The following is a 14,589-nucleotide window of genomic DNA, read 5'->3' on the forward strand; positions in this document are numbered from 1 at the left end:
CCGATATGAGCAAGACCTTTAAACAGGTCAACATTCACAAGGCCACAGGGCCAGACGGATTACCAAGATGTGTACTCAAAGCATGCGCGGACCAATTGGCAAGTGTCTTCACTGACATTTTCAACCTCTCCTTGACCGAGTCTGTAATACTGGCAGACTACCATAGTCCCTGTGCCCAAGAAAGTGAAGGTAACCTGCCTAAATGACTACCGCCCCATAGTGCTTTGAAAGGCTGGTCATGGCTCACATTAACACCATCCTCCCGGAAACCCTAGACGCCAATTCACATACCGCCCCAACAGATCCACAGATGACGCAATCTCAAATCACACTCCACACTGCCCTTTCCCACCTGGACAAAAGGAAGACGTGTGAGAATGCTGTTCATTGACTACAGCTCAACATTTAACACCATAGTGCCCACAAAGCTCATCATTAAGCTAAGGACCCTGGGACTAAACACCTCCCTCTGCAACTGGATCCTGGACTTCCTGACGGGCCACCCCCAGTTGGTAAGGGAACGCAACAACACGTCTGCCATGCTGATCCTCAACACTGGGGCCCTTCAGAGGTGGGTGCTTAGTTAGCCTGAAGCTAGCCCGACCAGGGCTCCTGTGCTACCACCGAAGCACACTCCTGGGCTACAATATCAGGACCCCTTCTACTGCCGGTACGGGGCAATGAACCCCGCCGATCCTCTACGACTGGAATCCTGACATAATTTGCCTGAGGATTCCAACAGGCCCCTCAGGCGCGACGCCCGCTGAAGGCCCATTCTGCTAGCCACCTAGAGCTACTTGGAACCCTACCAATTCCACGACTGGTCTATCGACGTCACCACACGAAGAGGCAAAAACAGACTTACCGCCATTGTGACTTTCCCCAAAGGCTAACTTGCTAGCCCCAGTCTACAAACTGCTAGCTTGCCTGCCCCGGGCTGCTAACCCCTGCTTACTGCTTGCTTGCTAACCCGGTCTGCTAACTGCTAACTTGTTTAGCCCCGGCCTACTTACTGTTAGCATCGGCCTGCTAACTGTCAGAATCGCTGTGGTCCCAGTCAGCCCAACCACTCACTGGACCCATATGTTCACTTGGCTACGCATGCCTCTCTCCAATATCAATATGCCTCGTCCATTACTGTCCTGGTTAGTGAATACGGTCTTATTTCAAAGTGTAGCCTCTAGCACTGCTCAATATGCCTTAACCAACCATGTCCCACCTCCGACATATGCGATGACATCACCTGGTTTAAACGTCTCTAGAGACTATATCTCTCTCATCATTACTCAATGCCTAGGTTTAACTCCAATGTATGCACATTCTACCTTACCTTTGTCTGTACACTATGCCTTGAACCTATGCTATCGTACCCAGAAACCTGCTCCTTTAAACTCTGTTCCGAACGTGCTAGACGGCCAGTTCGTATAGCATTTAGCCGTACCCTTATCCTACTTCTCCTCTGGTGATGTAGAGGTTAATCCAGGTCCTGCAGTGCCTAGCTCCACTCCCACTCCCCAGGTGCTCACATTTGTTGACTTCTGTAACCGTAAAAGCCTTGGTTTCATGCATGTTAACATTAGAAGCCTACTCCCTCAGTTTGTTTTACTCACTGCTTTAGAACACTCTGCCAACCCAGATGTCTTAGCCGTGTCTGAATCCTGGCTTAGGAAAACCACCAAAAACCCTGAAATCTCCATCGCTAACTAACATTTTCCGCCAAGGTAGAACTGCCAAAGGGGGCGGTGTTGCAATCTACTGCAAATATAGCCTAGAGTTCTGTATTACTATCCAAGTCTGTACCCAAACAATTTGAGGTTCTACTTCTAAAAATTCACCTTTCCAGAAACAAGTCTCTCACTGTTGCCGCTTGCTATAGACCTCCCTCTGCCCCCAGCTGTGCCCTTGATACCATATGTGAATTGATTGCCCCCAATCTATCTTCTGAGCTCGTGCTACTAGGTGACCTAAACTGGGACATGCTTAACACCTCGGCCATCCTACAATCCAAGCTTGATGCCCTCAATCTCACACAAATTATCAATGAACCTACCAGGTACAACTCCAAATCCGTAAACATGGGCACCCTCGCCCTCCAAATACACCTCTGCTGTCTGCTGTTTTCAATCAAGATCTCAGCGACCACTGCTTCATCGCCTGCATCCGTAATGGGTCTGCGACCAAATGACCACCCCTCATCACTGTCAAACACTCCCTAAAACACTTCAGCGAGCAGGGCTTTCTAATTGACCTGGCCGGGGTATCCTGGAATGACATTGACCTCATCCCGTCAGTAGAGGATGCCTGGCAATTCTTTAAGAGTGCCTTCCACACCATCTTAAATAAGCATGCCCCATTCAAAAAAATGTAGAACTAAGAGTAGATATAGTCCTTAGTTCACTCCAGACCGGTCTGCCCTTGACCAGCACAAAAACATTCTGTGGCGTTCCGCATTAGCATCAAATAGCCCCCGTGATACACAACTTTTCAGGGAAGTTAAGAAAGCTAAGGCTAGCTTCTTCAAACAGAAATTTTCATCCTGTAGTACTAACTCAAAAAAGTTCTGGGACACTAAGCTCCATGGAGAATAAGAGCATCTCCTCCCAGCTGCTCACTGCTCTGAAGCTAGGAAACACTGCCACCACCGATAAATCCACTATAATTGAGAATTTCAATAAGCATTTCTCTACGGCTGGCCATGCTTTCCACCTGGCTACCCCTACCCCGGTCAACTGCCTGGGATCCTACACAGCAACCCGCCAAAGCCCCCACCATTTCTCCTTTACCCAAATCCAGATAGCTGATGTTCTGAAAGCGCTGCAAAATCTGGACCTCTACAAATCAGCTGGGCTAGACAATCTGGACCCTCTCTTTCTAAAATCTGCCCAAATTGTTGCAACCCCTATTACTAGCTTGTTCAACCTCTTTCGTATCGTCTGAGATTCCCAAAGATTGGAAAGCTGCCGCGGTCATCCCCCTCTTCAAAGGGGGTGACACTCTAAACCCAAACTGATACAGACCTATATCTATCCTACCCTGCCTTTCTAAGGTCTTCGAAACCCAAGTTAACCAAACAGATTACCGACCATTTCAAATCCCCTGTACTCCCTGTTCACCCACGACTGCGTGGCCAAGCACGACTAACACCATCATTAAGTTAGATGACGACACAAGTGGTAGGCCTGATCACCATTTAATTTTTTTTATTTTACTAGGCAAGTCTAAGTCCAAGGTCTGTCCAAGGGCAGAACGACAGATTTGTACCTTGTCAGCTCGGGGGTTTGAACTTGCAACCTTTCGATTACTAGTCCAACGCTCTAACCACTAGGCTACCCTGCCGCCCCGACAACGATGAGATATTCGATAGGGAGGTGGTCAGAGACCTGGCAGGGCTAGGACAACAACCTCTCCCTCAATGTGAGCAATACAAAGGAGTTGTTCATTGACTACAGGAAAAGGCGGGTTGAACAGGCCCCCGTTAACATCGACGGGGCTGTAGTGGAGTGGGTCGAGAGTTAAGTTCCTTGGTGTCCAGCAACAAACTATTACACACCAAGACAGTCATGAGGAGGGCAGGACAACACCTTTTCCCCCTCAGAAGACGGAGAAGATTTGGCATGGGTCCCCAGATCAAAAAAGTTCTACAGCTGCACCATCGAGAGCACCCTGACCGGTATGGCAACTGCTCGGCATCCGACCGTAAGGCGCTACAGAGGGTAGTGCATACGTCCCAGTACATCACTGGGGGCAAGCTTCCTGCCATCCAGGACCTATATACTAGACGGTGTCAGAGGAAGGCAAAAAAAAAAAATTGTCAACGACTCCAGTAACCCAGGTCATACTGTTCACTCTGCTACCGCATGGCAAGCTGTACCGGAGTGCCAAGTCTAAGTCCAAAAGGCTCCTTAACAGCTTCTACCCCCAAGACATAAGACTGCTAAACAATTAATCAAATGGCCACCGGACTATTTACATTGACACCCCCTCCCATTGTTTTTACACTGCTGTTTATTATCTATGCATAGTCACTTTACCCCTACCTACAAATAACCTGTACCCATGCACATTGACTCGGTACCCCCTGTATATAGCCTCGTTATTCTTTTTTTATTGTGTTACTTTTTATTATTTTTTACTTTTGTTTATTTAGTAAATATTTTCTGAACTATTTCTTGAACTGCATTGTTGGTTAAGGGCTTGTAAGTAAGCATTTCACGGTAAGGTCTACACCGATTGTTTTCGGCACATTTGACAAATAAAGTTAGATTTGAGATGTATCCCAGGGTCTCTGGTAATGGCGGCATTGAGACCACGGAAACTCACCTGATCAGTGGGAGTGTAGTCACTCTGCTTCACAATATCAATCTTGTCTAGAAAGCTGAGAAGAAAGAAACAGAGATTCAGAAGGATGAACAGGACAAAATGGCAGAATTCCCATCAACAGTTAGCAGGGGCAGTGAGTGAGCCTTACTGGAAGCTTTTCTGTGTGGGGACAGGTAGAAACCACTGAGCTCAATAGCATTATATAGACCTGTGTTTCTCCAACCATCTTTGTGCTAAAGAGAGACTAACCTGCAGTAAGCCATCACACCTTCCACTTTGGAGACCATTTTAGATAAAAACTAGGACTTGTGAAGTAAGAGTTGAGACAGCAATGCTGTATGTAAAATTAAAGTTGCTTGGGAACAGGTTTTTGATGTCCCAATACCTTGGCATCTGGTTTATTTTCTGATAAATAAAACAACTCAGCCATGAATCCATTCGTTTTAATTGACGCTATTACATAAAACACTTGCTACATAAAAAATGCTCAATATATGGGGCATTGAAAAGTTAGCCTTGTGCCACGAGGAAACAGAATCAATAGAGCATCTTTTCTGGTATTACTCATCGGTGGCTCGCTTTTGGACTCAGTTCCAGGAATGGTTGTTATGTTATAATATCAGGATTCAGATGGATTTGAAAACTGTACTGTAGGGCAATAGCAGTATAAAATGTTAGAAATAGGGAGGTTCAGGACCCTCGTAAGACATCACAGTAAAATGGAGTGATGTATTTGTAAAAGGAAATAGCAAAATGGCACTATACTGAGAAAGATTGTTTCGTCTGGACATCTGTGTTGGAGGTAGGATCACAGTGAATGATGGATTTCGCCACTGTGGGTGAAAATCCAGCACTTGTAGAAAGAGTAAATTAGGAATATATGTAGAATTATTTAACTACACGTACATGAAATATTGTTGTCCGTTAGTTAACTTGAAAGCTGATTAAATCAGTGTCAGCTAACTGAATTATTAACATCCTAGGGACCAGTGTTGGTCCAGGTCAGGATCCAGGGGGGTGGAGAGAAACACTAGCATATATTTGTAGAGACACCTTACAGATTATAGGAACGGCAATGGTTCCAATCCTGTGGTCATACAGACTTTGAAACGAATGTCCCATTCCAATGCACACGTTAACAACTGATATTTCACTTGAGTTTAAACAGTCCCTATAGAGTGGCTAATACAACTGAACGACACAAACAGGGTGTGACAGACAAATGCTGGCCTGGTCTCACAGGCCTACTTAACACAGAGGAATGCTGAGCCTCTGGATAACCAGGAATGTGACATGGTGGGGTGGAATGGGGCAGGCCTAACTACAGGTGAGCCATGGCAGGAATGAGTCGGCACTCACTGGGAGAGACCTAGAACCTAGAGGGCTAGAACTAGGCGATATATCGAATTCATTTTAAAATGTATGTTTTTGCGCGACAATCCAAATGCCTGTATCGCAAGAATCGAGTTTTGTTTGTTTGTTTTTAGTGTTTAATAGCGCTTGTACTCATGTCGAATTTTTTGGTCTCGTCCTCTTCGCTCCTCTGTGCACCTTCCCATTTACACCAGAGATCTTAATATGACGAGATACACGTCTCCACCCTAACAATGGGAGTCCGAAAGGCAGAGGCGACAAACTTATGTCCAAAATAAGCTCATAGAAAATAATTTGCCTTATTTAAAGACTTTGTGCGAGAAAGAAACCTCTCGCGTCGCCTCTTCCTCTATGGTTTACACACACACACCCACCAAGTCCCTCCCCTCTTCGCCTCTCACGCCATCAAGTTTAAGAGATCACTTATTCCTCTGACGAGCGTTTTCCGGTTTCAACGGGCTATTTTTGCATTTCAGGTTTGGTCCAACAGAATCAGTTATATGGACACCAAAACACATTGAGACATTATTTTACCGTAATCGAGGATAAGTTAACTTTTCAAACTACACCCGTTTTATGTCTCAAATACTCAAATTTCGCACAGAGCAGACACTACTAAAACGAGAGTATCAATGAACATTGATTGTGGAAAATGAATGTTCAGTTTGTCGCGTGCGGCATTGGTAAACTGCTCTAAGTATTTTAGCCAAATAATGGTATACTAGCTGTCTCGTCTGTTTTTATAAATATGCAATAAGCATAAAACACAATTATACAAGGAATTGACAACTCGTTCTCCTTCTGAGAAATAAGGTAGGCCAATTGATTTAAACATCTGAACAAAGTGGACAGGCGTTCATAACGTTCATAACAATTGTGTGTTCATACTTCAACTCTGTTCGCTAGCAAATATATCCAAATTGGCTAAACTTGAAATATAAAGATTAGATGGCTGATCACTAGCTCGGGGGCTTGAGAGATTGTCGAGGAGACTTGTTTTAATTTTCTATAGCCAGATGCCTGCTACAAAAAGTGAATCATTACTAGTGAATGTGCATTATGCATGGTTCTAGTTAAATGTATAACAAAAAGGGCATTTTCATATACAGACTTGAATGCCAGATCAGTTATTATTGCACAAAAAAAAAACAGGTTAAACTGTTTTGATAAACTAATTACATTAGTGGGTCTTGTAGTTGTGGGAGGCTTAAAACTTCACTCTGAATTCAATAGATTATCGCTGACTGTTTGAAATGCAGTGTATTTGACCTTTAAAATTGTACAACACTTATTTTGTGCTTGGCTAGAGCGTGTGTACATGTAGAAAACATTAGATCTAGATATGTATTGTGGATCACCCATACATGTAAAAAATAAAATAAAAAATGTGATGATTTTTAGGCCATATCACCTAGCTCAAACTAGGACAAACACAAGAGAGATTGTGTGTGTGTGTGTACGTGCACATTTACCATTCTTTGTTATGGCAACAAAGATGGCCAGATATAACTATGCAGACTCCAGAAGATTAACACTCTTTTCCTTTCCTGCTCGTTATAGAATACATTTTGTAAAAGCTGTAAACTCTCCTTCCACAAAGGTTCACACTCACAAACTTGACCTGGCCCACCGGCCTGAACCCAAAAGACAAACAGAAAGTAGTGACATTACAGAGCAGATTCTAAAATAGCTCCCTGGCCTGCAGCACGGTTGCCATAGAGACAGAACCACAGGCTCTATAAATAGACTATCAGCTCAAAATCTTGTGTGACTAGAGTAGCCAGGGAGAGAAAGAAAAGGGAAGAGAACAGGGGGGGGGGCAAGTGAGAGAAAGAGGGACTGGGAGAGAGGAAGCAGGAGAGTGAAAGAAAGAAAGAGCAGGAGAGAATGAGTGAAAGGTAGAGAGCAGGAGAGTGAGGTAGTGAGAGAGTGAATGGGAGAGAGGGAGGGTCCAAAACTGGACTGGACCATCTGGACCACCTGAAGGGGTTGTCCTAGACTTTATTAACACAATCAAATACACAGCACTGTTTCTTCAAGCATTGGTACGTATTTTTTATACAATCAGCTCAAAATCAAACTCCACTAGGGATGCACTGACGACATTTTTGGCCGATAGCGATATTTTCCTTGCCACAAAAAAACAATAACGATATAAAAAAATTTGAGCGGCCTTTCAAGCATTCTAGTACAGTTAAATAGTTAACACGCAACAAAAATATATTTTTGGTCAGTGTGTGCGCAGTTACGCATGTCCCCATTACCAGTAAAACCTAATCAAAACCTATTTCTTTCACTTGCTGTGCCGTTTCGTTGTTCATTTGTTCAGTCGTTCCATTCCCAAAGAAGATTTCATCGTACATGTCAAGCAGTGAAGTTTCAGCTCTGTCTGTGGCCTCTTGTGGGTCCTCTTCGTCGGTGCGCACTGTCATTGTGTCCGATTCCATCTTGTCCAGCTGTGTATAACATTTCACGTAAACCCGGTTTCTTGTCTGCATCGAAGTAGCGGTCCTTGTACCTAGCATCGAGCATGGAAGTAGCGGTCCTTGTACCTAGCATCGAGCATGTTGGTGACACAGTAAAGAGACTCAGAGAGAATGCCACCGAATCACTTGTAAAAGTACTAGAGGCTGTGAACAAGTTTTAACCCCACGGTCTGTTGGCAGTTTTGTTGAGCAGGTGTTTCAATGCCATGACAGAGGGTATCACGTCTGCTGCAGACGCAGTTGATTAGCTTATTTCTCCAGTCAGTTGTTTGAATGGAGCTAGGAGTGTGTTCATGTTTCAAACATGTTCTCAAATGCCATTGAAATGGCAGCCGCGGTATGAGAATCAGCACATTATTGAGCGTGCAATACGGCTTTCCTCAGTACGAAATCCTTTGTCCACCCACTGTGCTGTCAGACTCAGCATGCTCATAGGGCTGACGTCGCTGGTCCAAATGTCAGTGGTGAAGCTAATAGCAGTGACGCCCATTGCAAGTAGCTCAGGGATGTGCATTTCAACAATACTGTGTAACTCCAGTAGGGCAACATCTGAAAAATAGCTCCTACTTGGTAGTGTGTACCGGGGCTCGAAGTGCACCACCAGTCAGCAAAAGCAAACATCATCCACGACAGAGAACAGTTGATTGTCAAGGGGAATATATACCATTATTTTGCCGTTGATGGATTTCGCCTTTGAGTTGTCCCGATGAAATGTTCTTACTCGTTCAAAACTACTGCTCGACTTTAGTTGTTGGAAGTGTACTTTTTTCTGCTTTTGTTCCAAGTAGCCGCCTTAACGTCTGGGGGTGATGCACGTTCAAATGAGTAATTAGGTTTGTGGTATTGAAAGATTTCACTTTCTCCCCTCCTCTGGAAATAATAGCGGCACAAACGTTGCATATGGCCTTTATCTTCCTTTGAAACGTCAAAATAGATCCACACGGCAGACGTATTGGGCTAGGTTAGGAATGCTGTGTTGTACGCGTTGTGCAGTATGTGTCGTGGCGTCATTACGTCATGTACCTACGTAATATAGGTGTGCACGTCAGCTTTGACATCGGTTTTGCACATCGGCGTTAAACTAGACATCGGGCCGTGCATCCCTAACACCACCATAACAGATTGAACTCTGAGGCGCCAGTCACTGTGGTTAAGTGGTGTACTCTTCCCCCCCCCCCACCTATCCAACCGCTGGTGAAATCTCTACCCCTTCTTATGACTCAGAACCTGAATTTTTGGTCCCTGTCGCTGAAAATATCCTACATCACAGATGCGGAGATGGAGCCACACAACAGCTGAGAGAGAAAGCATGAAGGAGAGGAAAAGAAAGAGAACGTGTGGGAGAGCGCGCAAGCGAGTACGAGGGAGCGCGTGGAGTGAGAGAGTACTAGGGAGAGCGGCAGAGAGACACACATAGGCAGAGAGTGGTGGCATTGTTGATGCAGGCAGCTCGGGGGATGTCATACTGTGGTGTGCGCACTGATACGCGATGAGGAGCTGCAGGGTAACTTCCATGACAGAGCTCGCTATCACACAGCACTTCCTGGGTCCTTTTACACAGACCCTCAGCCACAGCAATTGGGAACACAAAGAACTTTAAGGGTCATTTTTTCAGGCAGGACCCTTTGCCCGTTATGTTGCCAGGTGTCACAGAAAACCAGAACAGTCTCACAAGGAAATTGCTTTGCACAATAAAGTTTTGATGAAATTGAATACGTTTCAGATTGGGTAGTGTGCTATACGTGCCCCTAATCTTTGGCCTAGACTGTTTATGTTCAACAACACAGGCCTGTATAAGGGCACTGGAGCTACTAAAGACTGCTGGTCCTCTCTCGGCATGTGGTGCAGTGCATACTTACTACTGCGCACAGTCGATCAGCTGGTACTCATTGGATCTCTCAAAACACACCCTCACGCCCTCGTCCTGCCAGAGAGTCTTCGCATTCTCATAAAACTCCTGAAAGGGAGAAATAAAGGGAGAAATAGTGTGTGAGAGGAAGAGAGAGCGAGGGGATCAATTGAATTAAAGCAGGTCGAGAAAGAGGACACTGTCCATCCATGCTGTGTTTGAGGGCACTGCGATGTGCAGCCTCTTTTGTTGACACCACATGCTGTGTGCTTTGTGCTTGGCTAGAGCGTGTGTACATGTAGAAAAGGTCAATAGGGGCGGGAAGAATTACATTCCAATGGGGCAGCACACCTATTAGGGATCTGCCATTTATTGACTGGAGAACAGGTTCTGTGGCCAGTGAGGGTAACGGCCAAGGGGAGCTTCAATATAGGAAAAAAACCAAGTGACATAGTCAGGCCGTTGAAATTACAGATTGTGCCTTAAAGTTAAGAACAAGGCATGTTTTTCAACATTTCCTTCAACGAGGAGAAATTAAGATTGCGTATGGTCGACAGGCTTAGGAGGGTCATATTTGGCAGGTATCACAGACTTAACCCTAAATAATCACGTTAAAATCCCATATAAATATTGAATGAAACCTATTTCATTACTTTGACTCGGCAAACAAAAAAGTGGTGCAGGTGTAAACAGGGGAGTCAACTCATATCTAAATGGCTAATCTGTTACATCCTTGTTTGACATCGTTCGCATAAAGTGGGAATGCCCACATAGCTTATCAACATTCAGAGGGCCAAAAAGCACATGGAAAGGTAGATCGTCTCAAATCTCCCTTCATCCTCCTCCATTTGGACCTGGAAGGTAAACAGGAAACTATGTCCTGTATAAAATAAAGGCTTCCGGACAACTAGACTATTGTGGAACAATTGGGCCACACAACACACAATCAAACATAACATGTAGCTTTCACTGCCCAGCATATTTGTCCCACTTTTTGTCTGGCTTGGGTTACCCGAAATCACTGCATCCACTCCATAAAAAAAAGAGCACTCATTATGTGTCTTAGTAACAGAGTCCTCCTTTATCATCAGTCATGCGCTTAAGAGAAAAATAACTCCCTTGCTAACTCCTTATTGCATTACAGCAGCCAAACCAGAATCCTTTGGGGCCACAACTCAGTGCTATATTGTTTGCCTCTGCTCACCGGCTTTGCAGGGTTCGGGAAGCTACTCTGAAAATACAGTTTACCAAGCTGCCAATTACTTCACCCTGGAAGAAGTGAAGCTACACTAAGGCTACCCTTTAAGTTACTTTGGAAAAAGTAGTTCACTTCATCCGAACTACTTATCATATCTAAATCTGGAATGTCAGACTATAAATTGCAAGAATAGATCCCTCCGAAGTCAGATGTTAACAGATTATGTGATTTAGCCCATTACACAGAAAAACTATGTTTAAAGTAAGAATTAGGCAGGTCTAATGCCTGAAAAAGGAAATATTTGCCAACTTCACCCATATTTCCTTTTTTTTAATAATTTCCATTTCATCCTTTGGGATGGCCTTTCTCAAATACACAAATGTTGTTTTTGCAACAACAAAACCTATCACAGGGAGCTTGATCTTCCTTTAACTCTTTTTTTTAAGCAAAGGGACAATTGTCAAGTTGAGGTTTATCAGAAGACCATGGCTCCGTTTCCATGGCTGGTTGCTTTTACCTGGTTTCTAAAACGACAATCTATAACGTAGCACGTGCTACGCAATATGTGGCTGAATGGGAATCTCCTCACTAGCGTTCCACCTCTATGGTCAACACTACTACAGTATCTTCATGTAGCGAGAGACATGGGAAAGGAAGTTGCCTGGTAGCTTTGCATTTTAGAAAACTGACATTTTATTGGCATTTAAACAACCTATAAGACTTCCATTATCATCAGCCGAGAAATCAGCTGTCCGAAAATAAACCCCATACCACAACAAAGACGACATCTTAAAACACTAAATTAACTAGAAGCGAATAGCCCAGACAGTAGATAACTGTACAAACTACCCCCGCTTCTACCCCCAGAAACACCCACATCTAAAGGCCGCCTCCTTTTCCTCATCCTTTCTTTTTTTCTACGTGTACTGAGATCAGGTGACCAGTAAAACCGGTTTCCTCTCCGCCCTGGGGGGTGCCAGAGAGGAGGGAGGGAGAGAGAGTTACACTGTCTGACCTTAGCTCCTGATGGAGGGGACTTGGGGGGGACTCTAAAATCACAAGAGATCCAAAAACCACAGCGCAAGGCAGCAGACAAATCACATCGCCTTCACATGTGGCCCTACACACCCAAACTCAGAGAGCGATGTTATGGCAGGTGTGCTCGGCCCAGAAGACAGACAAAGCAATCTTCAATGACTGTCTACAGTGCAATGGTAGGGATGCAACCACTCAACTGTAACAGATCACTTTGCATCAGCCGAAGACTCTTACGTGGACCTAAATTAACACGTAGCAACAGCAAAATATATGCAAAGCATTAACCAATCGGTTGTTTTCCTTTCGATGAGTGACAACATGTTGTCGTCTGTCCTAGGGTTCTGGATAAGTCGATAACATAGGCCATTGAATTGCATTTCTAATGGATTTCTCAATGCTTTGGGAAACTTAGTTACACGTTGGATCACAGGAACCGTGGTAACGTGTTTTTGATTGAATAGTGTGCGCCACGGTGAGTTTTTACCGGCTTGCAGTGTTCGTTGGCGCACACTATTCAATCCAAAAAACGTTAACAAGGTTCCTGTGATCAACGTGTAACTAAGTTTCCCAAAGCATCGAGAAATCCATTAGAAATGCAATTCAATGGCCTATGTTTTCGACTTATCCAGAACCCTGCTACCTGCTTAACTGTTACGGAGTCCTTACGTCCCTTTCGGCGAAGTCCTACCAGAAAGCACTCGGTTTGTTCAGGTGTGGGTCCCAGAGAGATATTTAGGGGCGTTAAAAGGCAATCAGTGTCAAGCAGTGGTACTCAGAGACCTCCAGGCCTTCCCTCAGGGCAGTCCATTAGTTAACAGGCATCCCATAGAGGCCCTAACTGCTAATTACTACTGTACCACATCCCACAGAGCTACCAGTACCATGAGGCTGGCACCTGCAACAGGGACTGCTGGATGGGCCTTCCTAAGGGAACATGAACAGCATGTACAGTGCCTTTAGAATGTATTCACACCCCTAGACCCCCCCCTGCCATTTTGTTGTGTTACAGCCTGAATTTTAAAATGGTTTACTAGCCTCCACACAATATTCCATAATGTCAAAGTGGAGTCAAGCTTTTCGAAATGTTTACACAAATCTAATTATCTGTACGGTAACCTCAGTCGAGCAGTGAATTTCAAACACAGATTCAACCACAAAGACCAGGGAGGTTTTCCAATGCCTCACAAAGACAAGCGCCTATTGGTAGATGGGTAAAAAATTAAAAAGCAGACATTGTATATCCCTTTAAGCATGAAGTCACTAATTGCACTTTGGATGGTGTATCAATACACCCAGTCACTACACAGATAGTCGTCCTTCCTAACAATGTTGCCGGAGAGGAAGGAAACTGCTCAGGGATTTCACCATGAGGCCAATGGTGACTTTAAAACAGTTACAATAGTGGCTGTGTTTGGAGAAAACTGAGGATGGATCAAGAACATAGTTACTCCACAATACTAACCTAATTGACGGATTGAAAAGAAGGAAGCCTGTACAGAATAAAAATACTACAAAACATACATCCAGTTTGCAACAAGGCACTAAAGTAATACTGCTAAACATATGGCAAAGCAATTCACTTTTTGACCTGAACACGGTTATGTTTGGGGCAAATCCAATTCATTACCGAGTACCACTCTCCCAATTTTCAAGCATAGTGGTGGCCGCATTATGTTATGGGTATGCTTGTAATCATTAAGGATTCTGGGCTTTTTCAGGATAAAAAAAAAAAGAAACGGAATAGAGTCAAGCACAGGCAAAAACCTAGTTCAGTCTGCTTTCCACCAGACACTGGGAGATTAATTTACCTGTCAGCAGGACAGTAACCTAAAACACAATGCCAAATCTACACTGGAGTTGCTTACCAAGAAGACAGTGAACGTTCCTGAGTGGCCGAGTTACAGTTTTTAAATATACTTGAAGATCTATGGCAAGACCTGACAATGGTTGTCTAGCAATGATCAACATCCAATTTGACAGAGCTTGAAGAATGTTTTAAATAATAAAAACAGGCAAATGTTCCATAATCCAGGTGTGAGAAGCTGGTTGAGAGAATACCAAGAGTGTGCAAAGCTGTCATCAAGGCAAAGGGTGGCTACTTTGAAGAATCTCAAATATATTTAACACTTTTTTTGGTTACTACATGATTCCATGTGTGTTATTTCATAGTTTTGATGTCTTGACTTTTATTCTACAATGTAGAAAATAGTAAAAACAAAGAAAAACCCTGGAAGGAGTAGGCGTGTCCAAACTTTTGACTGGTACCGTGTGTGCACATGCAGGGCACACACAAGAAAATAAATGTGCTTACTCACACAGGCATG

The 14,589-nt window shown here is 44.1% G+C and overlaps 1 protein-coding gene across 1 annotated transcript in view; it reads right to left on the bottom strand.

The window, feature by feature from the left end:
* Positions 1-14,589, bottom strand: part of LOC135504604 (guanine nucleotide-binding protein G(s) subunit alpha) — a 30,852-nt gene that overhangs the window by 9,870 nt on the left and 6,393 nt on the right. The window contains exons 5-6 of the mRNA XM_064923324.1: positions 10,040-10,137; positions 4,321-4,375 (exon numbers count right to left, since the gene is read on the bottom strand). Coding sequence (XP_064779396.1) covers positions 4,321-4,375; positions 10,040-10,137 — 153 coding nt within the window. The remainder of the gene's footprint in view (positions 1-4,320; positions 4,376-10,039; positions 10,138-14,589) is intronic.

Source organism: Oncorhynchus masou, chromosome 18, assembly GCF_036934945.1.
Source record: "Oncorhynchus masou masou isolate Uvic2021 chromosome 18, UVic_Omas_1.1, whole genome shotgun sequence".
NCBI lineage: Eukaryota > Metazoa > Chordata > Actinopteri > Salmoniformes > Salmonidae > Oncorhynchus > Oncorhynchus masou.